This window comes from Amphiprion ocellaris, chromosome 8 (assembly GCF_022539595.1).
Source record: "Amphiprion ocellaris isolate individual 3 ecotype Okinawa chromosome 8, ASM2253959v1, whole genome shotgun sequence".
Classification (NCBI taxonomy): domain Eukaryota; kingdom Metazoa; phylum Chordata; class Actinopteri; family Pomacentridae; genus Amphiprion; species Amphiprion ocellaris.
This window is the reverse complement of record NC_072773.1, coordinates 26,894,271-26,919,705: the sequence shown is the minus strand read 5'-3', so window position 1 is coordinate 26,919,705 and position 25,435 is coordinate 26,894,271. Positions and strand designations below refer to the sequence as shown.

The window sequence follows — 25,435 nt, the reverse complement described above, 5'->3', positions numbered from 1 at the left end:
CTGACGGCACAGGTTTATGCTTATTTGTTAAATAATATATATGTGGATCAACGTTGTGGAACTAATATTCTGTTTTGTTTTTGCTTGTTTGTTTGCTTGTTTTTTTTTTTTTAATCTGAGAACCTTACAAATTATTGACATTTTCATTCTATGGTTATAGGTGCCTGAGGACAGAGGTGAAAAATGTAATCCCACACAATTTTGTTATTAAATGAATATTTCCTAAAAGCGACAACTTGAAGCGAACGGAAAAAAATGGAATTTATATTTTACAGAGGCCTATCACACATAACACCGAAAAAAACATTTTTATAAATACACTTTACAGGAAACTATTTTTACTTGTGATATAATATTACTACTGGATTTATATATTTTATTATGAGAATTTCTTGCGTAGTTATTGCCTTTTCATTTTTTTATATTTCCTACAGTAAAGTTCACTTCAAGGGCCCTGCCTCCTTCCGTTGCGATCATGTTTACTGTTGCCTTGGTAACTACGCTGTTAACTTTAGTCTCAGGAGTTTACTTCGGCTAACTTGAACAATTTTACGGCAGCTATAAATCAACTCACCAAAACGTGAAGATACTGAATGACAAAACAGGTAAACCAATGTCCTTTTACCTTTCGATAACGACTGCAGCATAACGTTAGCTTGTTCAAATGAAGCAAGACAACTAAGGTTAGCATACATTCACTAGATTTTAGCCTAGTGTTAGCTAGCTTGCAACCGCTGTTTCTTAGTCGTTTATTGACTATTTTTTGACTAAATTTTTAAAAATTATTATTTAGTGGCTTTTTGCCAGGCATGGCTACCCCACCGGATGTTTTCAAAGCCACACCAGTGCAGGGCCTCCCAAAGTTTCCCGTCCTGCCCCCAATTGGAGGGACGCAGCACCTGGGTGATATTGAGCATGCCATCGCAGTAAAGGAGGAGATAGTGAAGAAGATGGAGGCTCAGAAGAAGCTGCTGAGGCACAGGAAGAGCAAAGTGCAACAAGAGCAACTTCATTTAATGTAGGTTTTCCCTTCATGATTTTCTTTCAGCACCTTAATAATAGAACATTTGTCCAACAACGGTGTCTACTCTGGCAGTTAATGATTATTTAGGCCACTGGATTTCCGGCAATGTGACAGTTTGTTGACTGAATTATTACAGGGTCTCTAGAGTAATGAAGGATTCCAGACACAGCAAGGACAGGAGAGTTGTGCGCAACCTGTCACCAGAGCCACAGTTTCCACCCTCTGTATGACATCTATCTATCACTATATGCACACAATTCCAAATAATAATAACAAATAATAATATAGAACTGTTGCACAGTGTGATGAAATTTATTTCAATATCTACTTTACAGATGCTTAGTGAGGAGCAGAAAAGAAGGGTATGTTTACGTTCCAGTATTAAATTTGACACATGAAGAGATCCTGTTTTTCTTTTTGTTACGCCTCTCTTATTTTATTTTGTACTATTTGCAGATGAACTACATGTTCATAAGGCAGTGCGTAGAGACCCGGCCATTAGCTCCAATCCAGCAGCATTGGTTGGACTCCATTGTTGCCCGAGTTCCCTCTAAACTTAGAAAGAGCCCAGAGACAAATAAATTACTACAGGAGCTCTGCATGGAAGTCAGTGATGAGTTCCGCAGTATGATGGTCAAACACACAGGTATTGGCAGTTTTTTGTATTGTAAGAATGTCAGTGCTGTGCAGTTTTAGCCATTAAAAAGTGATGATGCTTTTTGAAAAATTTCCATGAATGGATTTTATTTACAACTGACTAAATAGAAAGTTGCATGAAAATAAATTCATGTTTAGTGTGGCCATTCTCCTGTTTGTTGCATAGTTTTTCAGACATCTTATTGAACTTCTCCTCAGTTCTTTTGTTCTCTTCATATAATCCCAAACTGACTTGATTATGTTATGTTTATAGCACATAATTCTTTATGACTTTGTATGTTTTGGGTCTGCCTCAGAATAAATTTAGGATGATCTGACCCTCCCTGATGATATTGTGTGACTAATAAGAATCTAAACATCTGAATTGTCTAACACTTTTGCACAGTACTATATAAGCACTACATGTAAAGCATGTCTCATTATGCCATATTTGCTCTCTTCAGTAGGCACAGTATTATGTAATCCACAGATGGAAGGACAGAGCTCGGAAAAACAATCAGAGTAAGTATCCAGTGTGCACAAATGATTTTTGCACAATACCCAAATTGTAGTTCATCTGATTTAATGCTTATTCGTAAAACGTGTTTATGATCTTTTGCAGAATTCTTGATTTCTCCACGCCATGGCATGGTAGCTTCATCAGAAACCGCAGGATCATAAAGGCACATTTACATATTCTTCATCCTGTAATGCAAACTATGTTGGATATTGGCTACACAACATTTTCTCCACTGGTCCTAGTTGATTTTTCAGGATTCAGGTAAAGAAAGACAACATGTAGGCAAATAGGCATGTACTTAAGCTGTCTCATATGAAGTTTATTTTTGACTGAATTTGGGCTTCTGCTGATACAGAGCATCAGGGCCTGTGGACTGTAAGAGCCTTCAGAATAAAATGGCTGTCGAGTGTAAGAGGACAGAAGATCGCATCATGAATACCTGGTTTCCCAAAATCATCCACTTATTAACAAACAAAGAAACACTGAATGGAGTTAAAGAGCAGAAACTGGATTCCTTCTACAATTGTGCATCCACTCTAATATCCAATCAGGTGACATGTGCTATAATTTACAATTTAAAGTTATTTACATGAATTATAGTCATTATTGGCATCAAAAGAAGTGTTTCAGTGTACTGATTATGTAATATTGTTGCAGTAGGAAAGTGAATTAGTCAAGAAAAATTGTAAGCTGTAATCTCATGAAGTGCATCTGCAGCCTGTGTTGACGTTTGATCTCCATAGTTAATTTCTTTATTCAAGCAGTTGGCTTTTAGCCGATTAATTGACTCGTTTTTAAATTTATTATGTTTTCATTTTTTATTTACATGCATGTATGATTCAAAGTTCTTTGTGTGTATATTACTTGAATGCACATTTAGACTAAGAGATATTTTTCCTCCTGTAAATTCTTAGTTGAAATCCCTGCTTCACACAAGTGTGGAAGAGTTTGCTAGTGTGTTTCATCCAAGCAATCACCACTGCTTGCCAATCTTTCGTATGGCTTTGACATTTGATGATGAAAAGATGGAAATTTACCCCACCTTACAAGATCTGGAATTGGCAGTTTTTGAAATTCTTAATGCCATCACACATACACTACAGGTGAGGTTACTACTTTATGGCACATTTCTAATGTAAAAGTGTATTTTGAGCTGCTACTAGTATCTTTGGTATTGATCCACAGAAGGTACAGACTGTCCAGTCTTGGTTGGCACAAACCACATCTTCATTTGTGGATGCTACGGTGGCTGATCACATCCTTGCTCAAGCTCGGGTTACTGTGAAAGACGCTGTGCGCAAAAATCTAGAAGAACCTGACAAACATTTCCAGAGCTATGGTGATATTCCGTATTCCAGTCACTTCCTATCGTTACTTCGTTCATTAAATCAGTTGATTACTAACTTCAGTTGACTATTTTGCAGTTGAGAGCTATGACTGGCTTGCCAATGGAACTGCACAGGCTCAAGTAAAGAAGTTTATGGAAGAGGAACACTCTTTTGATGAGTACACTAAGGTAACCAAACCTAAAGTTAAATTCATACTGCATATGTTATATGCATATTCTTGACTCATTTTACTTTTTTACATGGCAATGTGCAATCTCACTGCTTTTTAAAGCAAGTGAAGGAGTTTCGTGCTCTGACAAAGGAGATTGTCAGTCTCCCTTCAAAAGCCCGCTTCACAATGGTCCATCTGGACTGTGAAGAGCTGAAACAAGGGCTGGCCAACAAAGCCAAAACCTATGCTGAAATGCTTCTGAATAAACTGGTCACCAGCCACCGTGAGCTAAATCTACAGTAAGTCACTTCTTATTACATTTTTTTGCAAAAAGCTCTCCCTCTGTGTTTAAAATGCTCATATGTTTAATTTATGTTTAATCTTTTCTGTGCCTGTCCAAAGGATTTGCAATGAGTTTGAAACCATCAGAGAGAAAGCTCTTAAGGTCCCAGAGAATACAGAGCAAATGGCTGAGATGGATGAATATATAAATTTCACTAAGACAAAGGGTTCTGCAGAACTTACTGAAAAAATAAAGGTGAATATTCTGATGATTGGCTTGAACTGTTGTCTCTTGTCTTGATTTCAATTGTCTTGCATCGATATAGACATAACTGAAACCTGTATTGCGTTCTAACAGGAAGCCCACTGCAGACTTGACTATCTCCTGAATGCCCACATCATTGATCCTGAAGATCTGGAGCTTAATTCAACAGTTTTTCTCTGGCCAAAAAACATCCTTGATGTATTTGAACTCAGTGATGAGGTAAGACTCCTGCATCTGCTTAAAGTATTTTGTCCCGGTTGTTGTTTTTCATAAATGATCTGATTTTGGACAGTTGCGCTATTTTTCAGGTGATGCAGAAGGCCAAGAAGGAAGGGGAGCAAGAACTAAATGCTAAGAGAGAACAATTAATTGTGCAGCTGGAAAAATTGGGACACAGGATAGAAGAGTTCCCATATTGCTCTGAGCTGGATATGATGCAGCAGGTATTAGCATTTTCAGACTTTCTTTAAGGAGTAGTTACATATTTTTGCTGAATACAGTGTATTTCTATTCTTGCTTAGGAGTAGATGAGACAGTTGATCCCTTTCTTACATCTGATAAATATATGGTAAATATGCTGCTGAAGCCAGAAACCAGGGATGCAGGTAGATGGCTCTGTCCTAAAGTAACGAAGCATCTCAAAAGCTTCAGGAAGTCTGTGTTTCTGCCTTCAGAATAGTTCTGTTTTTGTATGATAATGAGATGTGAAATGTTAATTAGTTAGCTTTAGAGATGCTGGAATTTGGATTTGTCATCTGTGGAGGCTAGCTGCCACCCTTTCTCCAAGCTTTATGCTGGGCTGAAATATTTTACTCTTTCCAGCTTCATTTTAAATGGACAACCACAAAAGAGCTGTTGATCTTGTCTTGAAACTTTCTGCAAGAAACCTGAATAGCACATTTGGCAAAATGTCAGCCTGTTCATCTAAACAAATTTGAACAAATTCATAAACTAGGAGGACTTTTAAATTCTATTCAAGTATGCCTTAAATTTTGTCAATGTCAATACAGAGTAAGTAGTGGCCGCAAAACATGTAATCAATACACCTCAATAGTTATTGGAATGTCTAGATTTTTCAAATAGCCACTGATTACTGGCCAAACAAGTCTACGAATGCAGATCTAATATCTAGATTACACCATAGATGTAACTGGTACCGCTTTTTGGACAGTATGTTGCAGATGTCAGATTAGTACAGAAACTTCTCCAGGAGGTGGAAGACAATATTGTCCTCATTAACAAAGAGGAGGCCTTCCACAAAATGGAACCAACAAGTTACCCAGAAGTTCTCGTCATCAAGGAGAGTACTGAGCCGTACCAGAAGCTGTTTGGATTTGTCCTGAAGTGGCAGCACACAGAAAATGGGTCAGATTTCAATTTAATGCATATTGTATATCCAGTACATTAAAAAAAAAAAAACATCACTAATAACCTTTCATTCTCTTCCTGAATAGATGGATGAATGGTTCATTCCAGGACTTGAATGGCGAGACCATGGAGGTAAAAGTGGATGAATTCTTTCGGGAGGGTTTCAAGATGCTTAAGTTTTTCCAACAGAAACAGAATAAGGCTGCACAAGAGATGGAGAAGATTTCGGGGACTAAGAGAAAACCTAGTGAGGATGACCCAAAGAAGCAGGAGAGCCCCACAATAACTCTGTGTTCCACCATAATGGAACAGATCAAAGAGTTCAAGGTACTGTGTGCAACTATCATTTGAATTAGGTTCATGAATGAAGTCTTGTGGTAAGTGAAGTGTTGTTTGTTGATGCTAAACCATTATGTTGAATGTGATTGTGCCAACAGGAGCATATCCCTCTAGTGTCCATCTTGTGTAACCCAGGTATCAGAACCCGCCACTGGGACCAGATGTCAGCGATAGTTGGGTATAACCTTAATCCTGAGTCTGGCACAACCCTACAGAAAGTTCTCAAACAAAACTTTGCTCCTTACCTGAACGAATTTGAATCCATCAGTGCTGCTGCTAGTAAAGTAAGAACTCCTGAAATTTTGTGTTTGTACATGTTGTAGCTATGTGTGCTAATTGCTCTGTGCTCACACTATATTTCTCTACAGGAGTTTGCGCTGGAAAAGGCTATGCAAGCCATGGTACATGTTTGGGATGAAACTTCCTTCCACCATCAACCTTACAGGGAGACTGGGGTGTCCGTCTTGACAGCCTTGGATGATATTCAGACAGTGTTAAATGACCAAATTGTGAAGACTCAGACTATGAGAGGCTCGCCATTCATTAAACCCTTTGAAAATGCAATCAAGGTGAGCTTCAACTTTCAGAATTTGAACAATGATGAAAAGCTCACTTTTGCTGTTATATGCCTATTTCTCAGTTTTATAAAGTTTTCACTGTTTGTTCTGGGATCTTAGTCGTGGGAGGAGCGTCTGCTTCGTATCCAGGATACCATAGATGAGTGGCTGAAAGTGCAGTCCCAGTGGCTTTATCTGGAGCCCATCTTCTCATCTCAGGACATCATGCAGCAGATTCCAGAAGAGGGACGACTTTTCCAAACTGTTGACAGAAACTGGAGAGAGGTCATGAGACACTGTGTTAAGGACCCTAAGGTAAAAAAAAAAAAAAAAAAAGTTTGTGAAGAAGAAAATCTGAAACATATACTGACAGTTATATACAAGATAACTGAGTGATCTTGTGATTTGTAATCATAGATTCTGCCAGCAACCTCGCTACCTGGTTTGCTAGAGAAACTGCAAGATTCCAGTGCCCTCCTTGATAACATTATGAAGGGTTTAAATTCCTATCTGGAGAAGAAACGTCTCTTTTTTCCTCGGTAAACAAAAATATTTTTCATATTTTTTTTGTCCAGTTCTTTGTGAATATCACAGATTTTGATATTTGCTATTAATGCTGCTTTCAGGTTCTTCTTCTTGTCTAATGATGAAATGTTGGAGATTCTATCTGAGACCAAGGACCCACTGCGAGTTCAACCACATCTGAAGAAGTGCTTTGAGGGTATTTCTAAATTGGACTTCCTACCCAATTTGGACATCCAGGCAAGGCAGTGACACATATTGCTATTGTTAAATGACACTGTGTGTTGATTATGTGGTATTAAACTGCACATTGTTCTTGCCTAGGCCATGTATAGCAGTGAGGGGGAGCGTGTTCCACTAATCCAGCACATCTCTACTTCTGAAGCCAAAGGAGCTGTGGAGAAGTGGCTGGTTCAGGTGGAGGATGTGATGCTTCGTAGTGTCAGAGATGTAATAGCCCGGTCCAGAGTGGTGAGATCACTGTTTCTCATACCGTAGATAGTTCACAGCACCATGCTCCGATGCCACTATGTTGTGTATGGATCATATTATGCATTTGTACAATATGAGGTTCCTCTTATACATGAATATAAAAGCAATTTGGGGAAAGACGTGTGATTTTATGTGGTTGTGTGAACAGGCCTACGCTCAGACTGCAAGGAACCAGTGGGTCAAGGAGTGGCCTGGGCAGGTGGTGCTCTGCACTTCACAGATTTTCTGGACTTTGGAGGTTCATGAGGCCATCAGTGCAGGGGCTGATGTGGGTCTTTACACATTCTTCTCTAAATTTGTTTTGTTTTTCAAATACCTACAGCAATATTCATCCAAAATTGACATTGGTCATTAAATATTGTATAATTAACTTATTTATTTATTTATTTTTTGATTGTCAAATAAAACGTACATTTACGAATTTTAATATTGTAGTTGTACAGTCGTAATGTTCGAATTATTGACCAGATGACCTGAAATATTCTTTCAATGAACATGACACTATACCAATTTCACCTTAGGAATAAACTTAAATAGTAATTGTTTGAGTTTTGTTCTCTCAAGGGTTTAAAGAACTACTATAAGCAACTCCAGAGTCAGCTGAATGACATTGTAGAGCTGGTGAGGGGAAAGCTTCCCAAGCAAACACGGATTACTTTGGGAGCACTGGTCACAATCGATGTCCATGCCAGGGATGTAGTCATGGAGCTTATTGAGAAAGGTACCTCAAAGCACAAAATCATTTCATCACTGTACCAAAGAGCTGTACAGCAATCAGAGCATCATCCAAAAACAGCACCCAGTAAAATGTTTGCTATGTTGTCCATTTTGAATAGGTGTGTCACATGAAACTGACTTCCAATGGCTCGCCCAGCTACGTTACTACTGGAGCAATGACAATGTTCGTGTTCGCATAATCAATTGTGATGTTAAGTACGCCTATGAGTACCTGGGGAACTCTCCACGTCTGGTCATCACCCCTCTGACTGACCGATGCTACCGAACGCTGGTAAAACAATCTCACAAATAGTCTATTTATATATGTTTAAGTCTTCTTCAATATGAATACTTGTTTCTTTCCTTTACTGGAATAATACTAATTGCCATTTTTTTAACATTAACTTCCAAAGCCCTCTTTCTGTTTTAGATCGGAGCTTTCTACTTGAACTTGGGTGGTGCACCTGAGGGTCCAGCTGGAACAGGGAAGACAGAAACCACCAAGGATCTAGCAAAAGCTCTTGCTGTACAGTGTGTGGTCTTTAACTGTTCAGACGGACTGGATTATCTCGCTATGGGAAAAGTAACATCTACGACAAATTCTGAATTTCTATTAATTCTCATGGTGTATTTATTTATATGTTATACAATGTTAACACATACTGTGGTTCAATCTCTCATAGTTTTTTAAAGGTCTAGCTTCATCTGGTGCGTGGGCATGCTTTGATGAATTCAACCGTATTGAGCTGGAGGTGCTGTCTGTAGTGGCTCAGCAAGTTCTCTGCATCCAGAGAGCCATTGAGCTGAAGCTGGAGTACTTTGACTTTGAAGGAACCATGCTTAAACTCAATCCCAACTGCTTTGTGTCCATAACAATGAACCCTGGTTATGCAGGACGCTCAGAACTCCCAGACAATCTCAAGGTCTGCCATTAGTAAAATATTTAATCAGACATTGTCAGTTATGAATATTTATCATTATCTATGCTATTATGAAATTTCTCAAAACATTCCAGTTTACTTTTCAGCATTGACTGACACACTGCAACACTTTGCAAACACCTTTAAAATAATGTAACATAATACAAAGAAATATGTCGGTGTCTAACATTGGAAATACAAAATTTTGTTCATTTTTCTTTTGTGCAGGTGTTGTTCCGAACAGTGGCCATGATGGTCCCCAACTATGCACTGATTGCAGAGATCTCTTTGTATTCATACGGCTTCCTCAATGCCAAACCACTCTCAGTGAAGATAGTGATGACCTACAGGCTTTGTTCAGAACAACTCTCCTCTCAGTTCCATTATGATTATGGCATGAGGGCTGTCAAAGCAGTGCTTGTAGCTGCAGGAAACCTCAAGCTCAAGTATCCGGATGAGAATGAGGACATTCTGGTATATGTGCTGAAATGAATGAACTTGCTAAACATTTTTTTAAACACTATTTTCTCATTGTGAACTGAATTTTCAATCAATGTGCCATTTTTGACCCTTTCACCTTTTTCCTCATGTTGTAACATTCAGCTCCTGAGATCCATAAAGGACGTTAATGAGCCCAAGTTTCTCTCTCATGATATTCCGCTGTTCAATGGAATCACCAGCGATTTGTTCCCAGGCATCTCCCTTCCAAAGGCTGACTATAAGGTCAGATGTTGATGCCATTACTCATACATTTGCTCTAAATCTAACAATACCCTTACTTTTATATGCTGTATCTATTAACCATTATGTACCTATTTACCAGTGTTTTCTTGTCTTTATCAGCTGTTTCTAGAGGCTGCCGAAGAGTGCTGTAAAAATCACAACGTACAGCCAACAGAGGTCTTCTTACAAAAGATGATCCAGACATATGAGATGATGATAGTTAGACATGGGTATGTTATATTTTATTTTCCATGTTGCCATGTTTTGATATCCTCTTTGCCATGTTTTCCACTTTCACATGATTGGTACATGGCTTGAAGTGATAGGGTAAAACAAAATATTGCATCAAGATGTTCTCGTTTAGGTTCATGCTGGTGGGAGAGCCCTTTGCTGGAAAGACTAAAGTGCTACACGTTCTAGCTGATGCTCTGACTCTCATGAATGAGAGTGGGGATGGTCTGGAGGAGAAGGTCATCTTCAGGACATTGAACCCAAAGTCCATTACCATGGGGCAGCTCTTTGGACAGTTTGACCCGGTTTCCCATGAGGTAGACCTATTTCTTGGAATTTCTGTGTTACATATAAATATGAGATTTACATGTTTACAGTATTAATGCACATCTGGGACAAAATGTGGCCCACATTTATTATTAGTATTTTTATATGTTGGTTTTCTCTTCCTATTAGTGGACAGACGGAATTGTTGCCAACACATTTCGTGAGTTTGCGTCAGCTGACACGCCATACCGCAAATGGGTGGTGTTTGATGGTCCTATAGATACACTGTGGATTGAAAGCATGAACACTGTGCTGGACGACAACAAAAAGGTACACAATACACAGTATATGACATTTTTCCTTATTTATCATATGCTTGAGTAAGGTCATTTTTGCTTTACTTCCCTCCACAGTTGTGCCTGATGAGTGGTGAGATCATTCAGATGTCCAGTCAGATGAGTCTCATTTTTGAAGCAATGGATCTCTCACAGGCTTCTGTAAGTTAGTTGTTTGCAGTTGATTAAATTGTTTTGTTTAATTAACTTATTTGAAAATGTAACTCTTACTAGTTAATTTGCTGAATAGTGCATCAGTTAAACATGATACTTCATAGCATTCATTCAGCGAATTAATCTACTGTAGCTTGATTGCTAGAATGTAACTGGATGGTATTAAACTGTCTTCATCAGGTTAGCTGGATACTGTTAGTTATTTTCTTTTGCTGCAGCCTGCTACAGTCAGTCGATGTGGTATGATCTACATGGAGCCATCTCAGCTGGGCTGGAATCCCTTGGTGATCTCCTGGATGAACACTCTTCCTGATGCTCTGCAAACTGCTGACTGTCGCTCCCTGCTGCTGGAGCTCTTCCACTGGCTCGTGCCACCTGCCCTTACGATGCTGCGTAAACACTGCAGAGTAAGTGGCCCCATCCCCAGAACAATCTAGACAGAAACATCTGTAGAACAATTAAAAATGTGCATTTCTTCATGTCTAAAATACAGATGTTATGTCATGCTAGATTATTTTTTTGTTTACAGGAAGTTGTTTCCACTAGTGACAGTAACACTGTGCTGTCCTTGTGCCGACTCTTTGAGATGCTGCTCACTGAACCTGTGAAAACAGAACCTGGGGATAAAAATATTCGCACTTGGATCATGGTAGAAGGACTAAATCTTTTATAACTTTAAACAATATTTGAACCGTATTTATTAAAAATTTCTGTTTGGATGTGCACTTTACAAGCATTGCACCTCTATGCAAGTGTTTTTATATTTGCACATTCTGTTTCAGTGAAGCTGTATGACACTTCTCTTTCTGTTTACAGGCAGCCTTTGCATTCTCCCTGGTGTGGTCTGTGGGTGGCAGCTGTGACGCAGACAGCAGAGAGAAGTTCAGTGAGTTCTTCAGGGTGATGGTTTCAGGAAAAACAAAAGAACATCAGATCCCTGAAACAGTGGGAAAATGGGAGTGTCCAATAGATGAGAAAGGCCTGGTCTATGACTATTTTTATGAGGTATTGTGTAAATACATTACTTAGAAGAATTTCACTTGTGTTAAAGCAGTAAATTACATTATTATCTCTTCTACAGTTTAAAGGAAAAGGCAACTGGGTTCACTGGAATGATGCCATTAAAAGTGTCAACCTGGGAGACAAAAACACCAAAGTGCAAGAGATCATTGTACCTACCATTGACACAGTTCGCTACACCTACTTGATGGACCTCTGCATCAGCTATGGAACGTTAGTATGATTAACTCAAATTTTAGAAATGAAATGCATTATTGCCATGAGTAATCATTCTGTATGTGTGTCATATATACTGTTTATATGGTCTCAGTATTTAACGTGCATATATTTAAATGTTTTATATATATACGTATACATACATATCTATTATTTTAGATTATTATCATTATTTTTTATGTGTTTTATTTTGCTGCCCAGCCCTTCCCTGTTCGTTGGTCCTACTGGCACTGGGAAGTCACTATATGTAAAGGAGAAACTGATGAACAATCTGGACAAAGATTGCTATCTGCCCTTCTTTATCAATTTTTCAGCACGCACTAGTGCAAACCAAACCCAGGTCAGCAGTTAGTAAAACATGGTTCAAGTTTATCCTTATATAAATGTTTGGATTACTAAGAAGTTATGTAGATTGATAGACTACTTGTTTAATTACAAATATTGTAATGTGACTTAAGAAATATGATAAGAACAGCCTTTATTCACACCACAGTGGGGGAAAGTAATGGTGATCAGCAGTAATGCTGATATTGTTGAGATTCTTTCATATATAGAAATTCAGATATTGTACAGATTCCTCTGAATGTGGAAAATACCAATATCATATAACATTATTCTATATGTAGAAACACAATGATATTGCACAGATTCTTCCATGAGTAGAAAATGTGGATATTAGAAGGACATACCCCCCCCATTATTTATTTTCACTATCATTTATTTTATATTTATTTTCTTCCAGAATATCATCATGTCCAGGTTAGATAAGAGAAGGAAGGGGGTATTTGGGCCCCCCATAGGAAAAAAGTGTGTCATCTTTGTAGATGACATGAACATGCCAGCACTGGAACAGTTTGGAGCACAGCCTCCTGTGGAGCTTCTTCGACAGTACATAGACCATGGAAACTGGTATGAACTATTTGCTGTTAGCCAGGTTCATATTCAGACAAGAGGGTCATAATAAATAAAACAGACTGAATTCATTAAATAGACTTCTTTTGTTATGCTCTGGCAGGTATGACCTGAAGGATACCTCCGGGATCACTCTTGTTGACCTCCAGCTCATCTCAGCTATGGGTCCCCCTGGTGGTGGAAGAAATGCCGTAACATCTCGCTTCTTGCGGCATTTTAACATTTTTAGCATTAATGCCTTCAGTGATGACACCATGGTTTGCATTTTCTCCAACATTGTTGCCTTCTATCTCAAAAATAATGAATTTCCGCCTGAATATTTCACTGTTGGCAGCCAAATAGTGACAGCCACAATGGAAGTAAGTTCCCTGAATGCACAGTGATATCACAAGAAATTTTCAAATATTTCATAAATATATTTTACACTTGTGTAATGCTCATATAAGTCTGAAATATCAATATAATTGTCTTCTCCAATACTGTAATTCTTTGCTTATTTTTTTATTTTCCAAAGGTGTATAAGAGAGCAATGGAGAACCTGCTTCCAACTCCAGCCAAGTCTCACTACACCTTCAACCTACGGGACTTCTCACGTGTTATTCAAGGTTGTCTGCTGCTGAAGAAGGAATCTCTGGAGAACAAACGCACTGTGATACGGCTGTTTGTCCATGAGGTCTTCCGTGTCTATTATGACCGCCTGGTGGATGATAAAGATCGAGCATGGCTCTACAAGCTGATGAATAGCATCCTCAAAGATCACTTTAAAGAGTCCTTTGACCAGGTCTTTGACCACCTGAAACAAGGCAGTAAAGTAAGCTGAGATTGAGTTATCCCTATTGTGGTTTCATGTGCTTTATAATTGTTAAAGAGGAAATGCAGCAAGTGAGAGCTGGCATGAAACATCTTCTGGCAGTCTGAGATCTTAATAACATTTCAAATCTGTTTTTTACAAGCATGTTAAACATGTTTCGGAAAATGCCACAAAAATTGATCCCTATGAATTTGTGCCATCAATATTCCTCCATTTTCAGCTTGTTGAGGAAGACATGCGAAATCTTCTGTTTGGTGATTATATGAACCCTGAGCTGGAAGATGATGAGCGCTTGTACACTGAGGTGCCCTCAATGGATACCTTTGCTCAGGTGGTAGAGTCATGTCTTGACGAATACAACCAGATGCACAAAAATCGAATGCACCTCGTCATCTTCCGGTAAACTGTTTTAGTTATTTCACTAAATTAATAGACTTGTAATAAGAGTGAATGTACAACCAGCTGACTTGATCTGTTTGCAGTAAGTTAATGAAATTATGTTTTTATAACTCTGTCTTTGCATGTAAACTTGATTAACGGCGAAAACTAAATTACTTTATGTAGCTATGTCTTGGAGCACCTGTCCCGTATCAGTCGTGTATTAAAGCAGCCAGGAGGCAACGCCCTGCTAGTGGGAGTGGGAGGCAGTGGACGCCAGTCCATCACCCGCCTGGCCACGTCTATGGCCCACATGACCATGTTCCAGCCTGAGATCTCTAAGAGCTATGGCATGACTGAGTGGAGAGATGACCTCAAGGTTAGCCTTTCTAGCTTAGGAAACATTCCGTGTCCTGCTAATCCGATGCCTTACATGTGGTTCTTTTATACTGTTTTGGTCTCTGCTTACATCCTGTGGCATTTTGAAACATTTTTAGCATACATTGTCACAATATTCTGCCTCTGTGCATTTCAGATGCTGCTGAAAAATGCTGGGGTGAAAGGACAGAAAACCGTGTTTTTGGTAACTGATGCTCAGATTAAAGATGAGGCCTTTCTAGAAGATGTGGACAGCGTCTTGAATACCGGAGAGGTGCCCAATTTGTTTGCCATCGACGAAAAACAAGAGATCATGGAGGTAGGTTATTGAAAGCCCTTACGGGACAATTTAAAACAATTATATAAATGACCCCTTAGTTTGTTTTTAATATAATTCTTATTTCATTACTTTTTCTCCAGTCATTACGTCCCATAGCCCAGGCTGGTAATAAGAGTTTGGAGTTGAGCCCTTTGACCCTGTTTGCCTTCTTCGTGGCACGCTGTAGAGAGAACCTGCATATTGTTGTGGCCTTCAGTCCCATTGGAGATGCCTTTCGAAATCGCCTCCGCCAATTTCCATCTCTTATTAACTGCTGTACCATTGACTGGTACCAGGTACAGTATAGTCATTAGAAGACATTTATTTGTATTATATCTGCATTTAAATGCAACAGTAAAAGGTGGGAGCTTCAAAGGTCTGCACATTCTAGAGGAAGCAATGATGCATAGTTGCATCTGAGCCATTTTAAGGCAGAAAGAAATATTTAAGTAAGCAGTCTGTCCTTGCATGTCTTAGTATCTGTTTCTTCTCTGTGCCCTAACAGCCATGGCCAGAGGAAGCTCTTGAGCGAGTAGCTAACTCCTTCCTGGAGTCACTGGAGATGAGTGAAAACGAGAGGCGGGAGGTCATACCCATCTGTAAAACATTTCATACATTTGTCAAACAGCTCTCACAGAGGTATGGCATCTATATCTTCTATATTCAAGGGTAAAGTACATGTATATACCATACCTCTACTGTTGTTTTCGCTGCAGATTCCTCTCTGAGCTAGGTCGACATAATTATGTGACTCCCACATCCTACCTGGAGCTGATTGCAGCATTCCGTCTACTACTCACTCAGAAAAGACAAACTGTTATGAAGGCAAAACAGAGGTATACCGATGGTCTGGATAAACTAGCCTTCGCTGAATCTCAGGTATATGCATAACCATTTTTTCCTGAGTTGCCTTGCTTTTTCTTTAGTTCTTTGATTGAAAATGTAAAGCATAGCTTTGCATTAATCTATTCAACAACTGTCTTTCTGTAGGTGAATGAGATGAAAAAGGAACTAGTAGACCTACAACCCAAACTGGAACAGGCAAAGATTGACAACACCAAAATGATGAAGGTGAATTACATTTCAAATCTTCATTCTGCCTCAACAGCGACCCTAGAGCATACATATAAATCAGTATAAATAAATAATTATATTTGATTTAAATGTGTATTTTGTGATTTTTTTTTTTTTTTTAGGTAATTGAAGTGGAGTCTGTGGAGGTGGAAGCCAAGAGTAAAATTGTGCGTGTTGATGAGGAGGCGGCAACTGTAGAAGCAAATGAGGCTCGGGCACTAAAGAATGAGTGTGAGAGTGACTTGGCTGAAGCTATTCCTGCCCTGGAGGCTGCTCTCTCTGCTTTAAACACTTTAAAGGTATAAAACCTTCAACTACACTGCATTTTTGTAACAAATTATGCTGTTCAGACAGTTAAGTAAGTTGAGTTGTCTGTTTTATTTTAGCCCTCTGATGTTACAATTGTGAAAGCGATGAAAAATCCCCCATCAGGGGTAAAGCTGGTGATGGCAGCTGTATGCGTGATGAAGGATCTAAAGCCAGATAAGATACCTGACCCAGCTGGGACTGGCAAAAAGGTTAGACTGAGCAAAAAAATATCTTATGGCAATTGTCTGGTGCTTATTTTAACTCTTAAAAACATTGCATAACCTCATCATAACAATCTCATTTCCATTGTGTAACAAGCAGTATTACAATGAGTAAAACGTTTTCTGTTTTTAGATTTTTGACTTCTGGGGTCCAAGCAAGAAGCTACTGGGTGATATGAACTTTTTACGAGATCTTAAAGAATATGACAAAGACAATATTCCTGTGAGTGTCAGGAAAATTACTTTATTATTATATAAAAACTACTTTGTGCTGACGAACTTATGTATCTCTGGTTTGCAGGTCCCCGTGATGCAAAAAATTCGTAGTGAGTACATGACTAATCCTGACTTTGACCCCAGTGTCGTGGTAAAAGCCTCCTCTGCAGCAGAGGGTCTGTGCAAATGGATCAAAGCAATGGAGGTGTATGACAGGGTGGCAAAGGTGCAACATTTCTGGATTTTTATTTGGACTTTTTCTTATGACTTGTCTTGATAATAGTACCTGCATGTTTGCTTCGACTTCACTCTCAACCATTCTTTGTTTTTAGGTCGTAGCCCCTAAGAAGGCCAACCTTGCAGAGGCACAGGAGTCCCTAGCTGCTACCATGGCCCTGTTGGACCAGAAAAGGGCTGAATTAAAGGAGGTTGAGGACCGCTTGGCTGCCCTCCAGAAAACTTTTGAGGAGAAAACAGAGGAGAAGGCCCAGTTAGAGTTCCAGGTGGATTTGTGTGCCAGGAAGCTGGAGAGGGCAGAAAAACTAATTGGCGGTCTTGGTGGGGAGAAGACCAGGTTATGATGATGCTTTTAATTATTCTTTATTTTTATTTTTTGCAACTGAATCAACACTATTATATAACTGAATTAATGTATATCTGCCCGCAGATGGTCTGAAGCAGCAGATGACCTGCAAAACACATATGACAACTTGACTGGAGATGTTCTTATCTCTGCTGGTGTTATTGCATACTTGGGGGCTTTCACTGCCGGCTTCAGACAGGACTGCACCAAGCTATGGACCAAACTCTGCCAAGTAACAGTCTTCCTCTCCTTCCTTTTTGTACTCAATTTCATTGAACTTAGAAATATGTAATTGCCTATTATCTGTCTTCTTACCCACCTTAATCTGTCTAGTCTAAGAACATTCCATCGTCAGATGACTTCTCTCTCAGTAAAACCCTGGGAGATCCTATTAAGATCAGAGCTTGGAACATTGCAGGCCTTCCCAGTGACTCTTTCTCTATCGACAATGGTGTCATTGTCAGCAGTTCACGTAGATGGTGAGTCAGTATTTCTGAAATGTTTTGATAAAAATTTAAATCTTTTATTGAACCATTTGTCAAGAAGATATAGTATCTAGTTAAATGTAAACAAGGGTAAGATGAAATCACAAAAGTATTTTAATCCTTAATGTTTTCGTTTTTGTAGGCCTTTGATGATTGATCCCCAGGGTCAAGCCAACAAATGGGTAAAGAATTCTGAGAAAGATAACAACCTGAGTGTAATCAAGTTAACAGATGGGGACTACATGAGAACTCTGGAAAACTGTATTCAGTTTGGAACACCCTTGTTGCTGGAAAATGTAGGGGAAGAGCTGGACCCTTCTCTGGAACCACTGCTGCTCAAACAAACCTTCAAACAAGGTGCTGTGAATGTGACACAACTGCTAAAATGATCATGTAGGATGTGAATTTAAAAACTGAAAATTCTGAGTTCTCATTTCTTTTTTGTTTCCCCTAGGTGGTGTGGATTGCATCAGGCTTGGGGAAAGTGTGATTGAGTACTCCAGTAATTTCCGTTTCTACATCACCACAAAACTCAGGAACCCCCACTACCTGCCAGAACTGGCTACCAAAGTGTCTCTGCTCAATTTCATGATAACTCCAGAGGGCTTGGAGGACCAGCTGCTGGGGATTGTAGTGGCCAAGGAGAGGTAGCATTCATGAAATGACTTCTTTGGAATGACACTGAAACACTTGAAAAACACGTCTTCTTACTCGCACCATCATCCACTTGTTTTTACCTCATGTTTTTTATAGGCCAGAACTGGAAGAGGAGAGAAATGCATTAATCCTGCAGTCAGCGGCCAATAAGAGGCGACTAAAGGAGATTGAAGACGAGATCCTGGAGACCCTGCAGTCCTCTGAGGGGAATATTCTGGAGGATGAATGTGCCATTCAGATTTTAGACTCAGCAAAGCTCATGTCCAATGAGATTACAAAGAAACAGCAGGTTTACATTAGAGCTATATATTAAAAATGGGACCTTGACTGTGAATTTGATGAGTCTAACATTTTATAGTCTAACCGCCTACTGTTTTCATATTTCCAAGATTGCAGAGAAGACAGAGATCAAGATAGCAGAGTCCAGAGAGGGTTACAGAGCTATTGCCAAACACTCATCCATCCTGTTCTTCAGTATTGCTGATCTGACCAGCATAGACCCCATGTACCAGTATTCGCTCAGCTGGTTTGTCAACCTCTACATTAATTCTATACAAAACAGGTGAGTAATGCAGTTGAATTATATTCTGTAGTGTCCCAAAAGAAGCAATATACTTTGTGATAGCAACAGCAGTTCAGAGAAATAAAATTATATTAAAATAGTGCTTGTGCTTGTAGATATTATAAACGTATTTTATTATACTGTAAGTGGCACTAACTAGTTGTTTGTGGAGGCTCAATCATAAAATCTTGAAAGATTCAGCTATGGTTTGGTCTGATAGTAACATTTACTATAGGTTTGTGGAACGTTTAGTTGTTCTGTGTTCATCTGAAGCACTCTGTATTTTACTTTTATTCATCAGTAACAAGTCCAAGATTCTGGAGAGGAGGCTTCAGCACCTAATTGATCATTTCACCTATAACCTGTACTGCAACGTCTGTCGTTCTCTGTTTGAGAAGGACAAACTTCTCTTCTCATTCCTTCTTTGCTGCAAGCTACTACTGTAAGTGTCAAAGCTACAAGAATAATTTTCTTTTATTCATGTGTTCATATGCAAATATTTGATTTTTTTATATATATATATATATATATATATATATATATATATATATATATATATATATATATATATATATATATATATATATATATATATATATATATACTTTATATATAATGCTATCTTCTATTGATATTTCTTCTAAGAGCAAAAGAGGAGATAGAATACTCTGATTTCATGTTCTTGCTGACTGGGGGAGTGGGCCTGCAGAACACCATTGCTAACCCTGACCCCAGCTGGTTACAGGACAAGAGCTGGGATGAAATCTGCAGAGCCAATGAACTACCTGGCTTACAAGGAATAAAGTAAAAACCATGAATAATTCAATCCAAATATTTTTTTATTGCTTTGGATCTATTTACTCCTTCCCTTCTGGTGGTCATTATGATTTATTTTTGAGTAATAGATTGAATTGTTATTTATGCCACAGAGAGGCTTTCATCAAGAGCCTAGGAGACTTCAAGCCCATTTATGACAGTAAAGAGCCATGCAATGTTGCTCTGCCTGCACCATGGTGTGAAAAACTCAATGACCTGCAGAAGATGATCATTGTTCGCTGTCTGCGGCCTGACAAGATAGTCCCAGCTGTGACTAAATATGTGACCGGGAGTCTGGGGAAGAGATTTGTCCAGCCTCCTCCCTTTGACCTCAGCAAGAGCTATCTGGACTCCAACTGCACCACCCCACTTGTGTTTGTGCTGTCTCCAGGAGCTGATCCAATGGCTAGTAAGTCCTACAGTACAAATGGCAATATTTAAGGGGCCATTTAATGCTCAGCCTAAAAATCATTACAAATAACATTATCCTTCCACAGGCTTACTGAAGTTTGCCAGTGACAAGAACATGGGTGGTGCCAAGTTCCAGTCAATCTCTCTGGGTCAGGGCCAGGGGCCCATTGCTGCTAAGATGATATCCACAGCCATGCAGGATGGAACATGGGTGTGTTTGCAGAACTGTCACCTCGCCGTTTCCTGGATGTCCACTCTAGAGAAAATTTGTGAGGACTTCAGTCTTGCAACATGCCACCAGGACTTCCGCCTCTGGCTCACAAGCTACCCTTCATCCAAGGTACAAGCACAGTGCATTTCATCCAGTACATGTGCATAAACAAACCGGTTTAAGTAGTAAAATACAGACTCTAAATTGTTAAAGTATATTTAGTATAAGAAAAAACATATTTTTGAAATCAGTTTCCAGTGACCATCCTGCAGAATGGAGTGAAAATGACAAATGAGCCTCCTACAGGACTCCGGCTCAACCTGCTACAATCTTACTTGTCGGATCCTGTTTCTGATCCAGACTTCTTCAATAACTGTCCCAATAAGGAGATGGTAAGCTAAAGAGAAGTTTGTGTTCAACTGTACATCACAGGTGTTCACATTTATTAATTTAATAGGTCTGTCACACAAAGGATGCTCTCTGAATGTTGCATTTTTTTCCCACTAGATTTGGGAGAAGCTCCTCTATGGATTGTGCTTCTTCCATGCTCTTGTTCAGGAGAGGAAAAAGTTTGGTCCACTAGGCTGGAATATTCCTTATGGTTTCAACGATTCTGACCTCCGTATAAGTATCAGACAGTTACAGGTATTTATTCAGAGGCTCAGTTCTGGAGTTCCTACCATCACAATAATCTAAAAATGCTTATAATTTATTTTCTGTTTTAGCTATTTGTGAATGAATATGATGAGGTGCCGTTGGAAGCCATAACGTATCTGACTGGGGAGTGTAACTATGGTGGACGCGTGACAGATGACTGGGATAGGCGGCTCTTGATGACAATCTTGGCTGACTTTTACAACAAGGACATCATTGTAACGTTTCGTTACCCTTTTTCACCTAGTGGAGAATATTTTTCCCCACCTAAATCAGCCTATGACGACTATGTTCTCTTTATCAAGGTACAAACACCTTAGGAGTCTATTGTCTTTTTTCTACATAATGACTTACAGCTGAGTAGCAATACTTTTGTTGTGTTCTAGGAACTTCCATTCAGTCAGCATCCAGAGGTGTTTGGGATGCATGAAAATGTTGACATTTCTAAAGACTTGCAGCAGACCAAAGTGCTGTTTGATTCGCTGCTGCTTACCCAGGGTGGAGGGGCAAAAGGAGGGGCTACCTCTGGGAGCGATAACACCCTGTACGATATTGCGAATGACATCCTTACCAAGGTAAAAACCTTTTTATTTAGCAGTTTTTAGCCTTGCAAATTACATTTTCTAGGGATGGTGATGTCAGACAGTCAGTCCACCTTGTTGGTCTAATAGATGACTTAGGAAAATTTTGTACAGACATTAATGGTTCTTGATGGAGGAATCCTAGTAACTTTTTTTTCTTTTTGCAACATCAGGGTAAGTTTCATTTATCCTGTGAAATACAGTATCTCAGCATCTATGTCATGAATTGGCACAAAACATACAGAAATTCATACTACCCAGACAGTGTTTACAATCCTGCTGGCTGTGGAAGTTACTCGACTTTTTCTCTTGTGCTGTACATAATGAAGTGTCTTAGTAACTATTTAATGGATTACCATGGTGTTTGGTATACATATTCATGTAAATAAGGTACTTTGTTTTATTACCAATTTTGTAAATAATTAACACAGTAAACAGTATACCTGCTTAATATGAGAATTTTAGCACTGTCATTGTGTGCATGTTAGCATACTGGGATTTGCATTTTGGTGAGACCTCCAAAGATTCAGAAATGCTTTAATATCAGATCAAATTTAAGCGTGTTATTACTTATTTGGAAGGAAATAAAAATGATCTCAGCACAGTGGCAGCTCTCAACTAGCGTGCGGATTTCTGTTTCTTATTTCTTGATCATAATCTGTAAGCATTGCACTCTAACTTTAAAACTTGCTTGTTTGCTTTTTCCCCTAGCTACCAGTCAATTTTGACACAGAAGCAGCTCTGTTGAAGTTTCCAGTGCTGTACGAAGAAAGTATGAACACGGTCCTCGTCCAAGAGATGGAGCGATACAATGTGTACGAACAAACAGCTCAGTGCAGGACTTTAAACAAAGCAGCGCATTACCAGCCATTTTATATGAACTAACTGCTGTTTTTTACTCACTAAGGTTGTGTAGTACGATTCGTGTGAGTCTCCAGAACCTGTTGAAGGCTATTAAGGGCTTGGTGGTGATGGATGCAGAGCTTGAGGCGGTTGCAGGCAGTTTGATGGTGGGGAAGGTTCCAGAAAAATGGGCCAAGCGCTCTTACCCAAGCCTGAAGCCCCTGGGCAGTTACATTACCGACTTTCTCTCAAGGCTCAAGTTTTTGCAAGTAAGACTATTTGACAACGATCCCTTGGATGAGAGGGATGTTAAGGGATGCTTTGTTAAGTTTTCACTCCTGTTTTGTTTTACTTTCACTTTGTGTGCCCATAGGTTTGGTATGACACCAGTAAGCCCAGTGTGTTCTGGCTGTCTGGCTTCTTCTTCACTCAAGCCTTCCTTACTGGGGCTATGCAGAACTATGCCAGGAAATACCAGATCCCCATTGACCTGCTAGGCTTTGATTTTGAGGTCTGAAGAAGCACTTCTTATTATCCCTCTGGCTCCATATCCAAAGTTCTTTTTGTAGCCCTAAGGTCTGACCTGTGATTTTGTTTTGCAATTTTAACCTACAGGTTCTTCCAATTGATGAGTCAAACACAGCACCTGAGGATGGCGTTTACATTAATGGATTGTTTCTGGATGGAGCTCGATGGGACAAAATAAGGTAGATGTTCATGGCTGGGGTTTAGAGTAATGGCTATGGTTATTACTGTACGATAATCAGTGCCAGTAACTCATTTAATGTGCTGTACTCATGTACATTTAAGGTACTTTCCTTAGTATTTATAGTTAATGCTACTATATACTCTACTCCATAATAGAAGGAAATGTTTATAATATTGGTGGCTCTTATTATTACTACAGCACAATATATATATATATATATATATATATATATATATATATATATATATATATATATATATATATATATATGTGTGTGTGTGTGTGTGAATATTTATAATGGAGGTCATCATTTTTATAGTGTGGTATGTAGTGTACTTCTCCCATCACTATAAAATTGCAGCAATACATAATGAGCTTTTGTTTGTCTCTATCACCAGTGGTGCTCTGGCTGAGCAGCTCCCCAAAGTCCTATTTGACTTGATGCCCATCATCTGGATAAAACCTAGTAAGTAATACCTCAGTTTGTACACTGCCAGTGCTAGTATTTCAAATATATTATGAATGAAATACTTGTCATTTATTCCACATATATTTTTCTGTCTTTTCTACTACATTATTGCTTTATGTCTAATTTTTTTTTTCCTCTGTATATTCTTGACTACTACTTGACATTCTGTTTGTTTCTTTGCTTCCTTTTTTCCTACGTAGCTGAAAAGAAAAGCAGCGATCAGCCTAAGAAACTGTATGTTTGTCCTCTCTACAAGACCAGTGAGAGGAAGGGCACACTGTCTACCACCGGCCACTCCACCAATTTTGTCATTTCCATGATGTTGCCCATCGACAAGCGTCCGCAACACTGGATTAAGCGCGGTGTAGCCCTGCTCTGCCAGCTTGATGACTGAAATCAGATACTGAAGTCTGAAGACTTAAGCGCTTTACTGTGGCACATTTTGGCACAATGTTGTGTTGTTTTACAATGCAAAATGAAACATGATGTCTTGACCAATTGTGGAGTATGTGTTTTTAAACTGTCGATGCATGAAAGGTTCATAGCATGATACCATTTTCAGTTTGCCTTCCAGCTACTTCAAAATACACAGTTACAATGATTTCTCCAAAAGATAAGAAACTGAAAGGTACCAAAATACACAAAGAAATAACAAAATCTGCACTAGATGCATTGTGACTTTTCAGTAGAAAAGAATGACACTATGCACCTCTCCGCCCTCAGTAACTTTATATTGAGTTGATTCCAAGATTTTTTAAAAAGTATATATTTTTAAAAAACACACACATTACTTCTAATTTAACAGGAATGTTTGAAGCATATTGCATGCAGTTTCTTATGCTGCCTTTCATGTTTGTTCTCCATGTAAGTTTACTGTACATAATGATTATGCACAGTAATTATTCCTTAAATACTCAAAGGATGGAAGGGATTACGATCGATCAAATAATAAAATCAGCACAGCATGTATGACCTTTAGGTTTTTAATAGTATGTCCCAATCGTTTCTAAGCATCAGGCTAGCTATATTGGTTATATTTTAAACATGACTTTTTGACTGGATTTACACTCATGTACTGTAACAGAAAAGTAGCCACAAGCCAAATGAAATTATCATTCTAAAAAAGGTCTTTCTGCCCTTAAAAACATGGCTTGTAATGAGAATCAGGACAACGGCAGAAGAGGAGTATTACTGCTATCAAACTAGTTTTGCAAGAAAAGCGTGATCATACAGATAACTATTTGTCAGTGTAAAGTTTTATGATTTTTTTCTTACCTGTTGGTGGTTTTGTCTCTTTTCTTATCGCTTGCTGCATCATTGTGACCTGATACTGTCTGCAGAGTTGTGTCTACCTCACAAGCTATTAATGTGCATCAAAATATGGGTTAAAAACATTTTTTGTGAATGTTCACTGATAAAAAATCTTAACGGTGTGCTAAGGACGAAGAGAATTTTATTCAGACATAATCTATGCAACTTATGTAATATCGGAATTTAATATTGCAACAACAGTAATCAGCATTAGTAATCAAAATTAAAGGTAATAACATACTATAATGTGCATAATGCTGTTTTTCAGATATTTTATTGTTGTGGCTGCCAAAGTGATCAAATTGCATTAAAAAAAAAAGTATTTATGCATTGATCGGTGGCATTTGCTGCAGCGCTCTGTGGGTCAAAGCCAGGGGTTGGTTGTAAAGGCCCCGTGATCTGATATTTATAGTAGGG

The 25,435-nt window shown here is 38.8% G+C and overlaps 1 protein-coding gene across 1 annotated transcript; it reads left to right on the top strand.

Moving 5' to 3' along the window:
- The first annotated feature begins 497 nt into the window (after positions 1 to 497).
- dnah12 (dynein, axonemal, heavy chain 12) lies at positions 498 to 24,101 on the top strand. Its single transcript, XM_023278631.3, is given in 73 exon segments — positions 498 to 605; positions 794 to 1,018; positions 1,161 to 1,248; positions 1,360 to 1,386; positions 1,481 to 1,670; positions 2,125 to 2,182; positions 2,283 to 2,441; positions 2,536 to 2,731; positions 3,095 to 3,283; positions 3,366 to 3,519; positions 3,605 to 3,696; positions 3,801 to 3,979; positions 4,083 to 4,218; positions 4,321 to 4,446; positions 4,536 to 4,670; positions 5,399 to 5,592; positions 5,682 to 5,922; positions 6,033 to 6,218; positions 6,303 to 6,503; positions 6,612 to 6,806; positions 6,909 to 7,030; positions 7,118 to 7,484; positions 7,654 to 7,773; positions 8,070 to 8,226; positions 8,342 to 8,514; positions 8,653 to 8,805; positions 8,906 to 9,145; positions 9,371 to 9,616; positions 9,746 to 9,865; positions 9,986 to 10,095; positions 10,230 to 10,413; positions 10,553 to 10,693; positions 10,777 to 10,860; positions 11,091 to 11,279; positions 11,402 to 11,521; positions 11,689 to 11,877; positions 11,954 to 12,105; positions 12,310 to 12,448; positions 12,851 to 13,017; positions 13,124 to 13,379; positions 13,535 to 13,831; positions 14,052 to 14,230; positions 14,396 to 14,588; positions 14,745 to 14,906; positions 15,008 to 15,202; positions 15,412 to 15,545; positions 15,623 to 15,785; positions 15,897 to 15,977; positions 16,103 to 16,279; positions 16,367 to 16,498; positions 16,644 to 16,733; positions 16,812 to 16,952; positions 17,059 to 17,300; positions 17,394 to 17,541; positions 17,643 to 17,788; positions 17,937 to 18,151; positions 18,249 to 18,441; positions 18,548 to 18,740; positions 18,841 to 19,013; positions 19,315 to 19,455; positions 19,659 to 19,817; positions 19,943 to 20,238; positions 20,327 to 20,580; positions 20,703 to 20,843; positions 20,959 to 21,096; positions 21,177 to 21,410; positions 21,492 to 21,680; positions 22,398 to 22,501; positions 22,594 to 22,798; positions 22,903 to 23,040; positions 23,145 to 23,236; positions 23,637 to 23,704; positions 23,908 to 24,101. Coding segments are annotated over 72 exon segments (11,991 nt in total). The 5' UTR covers positions 498 to 605; positions 794 to 809.
- Positions 24,102 to 25,435: the final 1,334 nt, after the last annotated feature.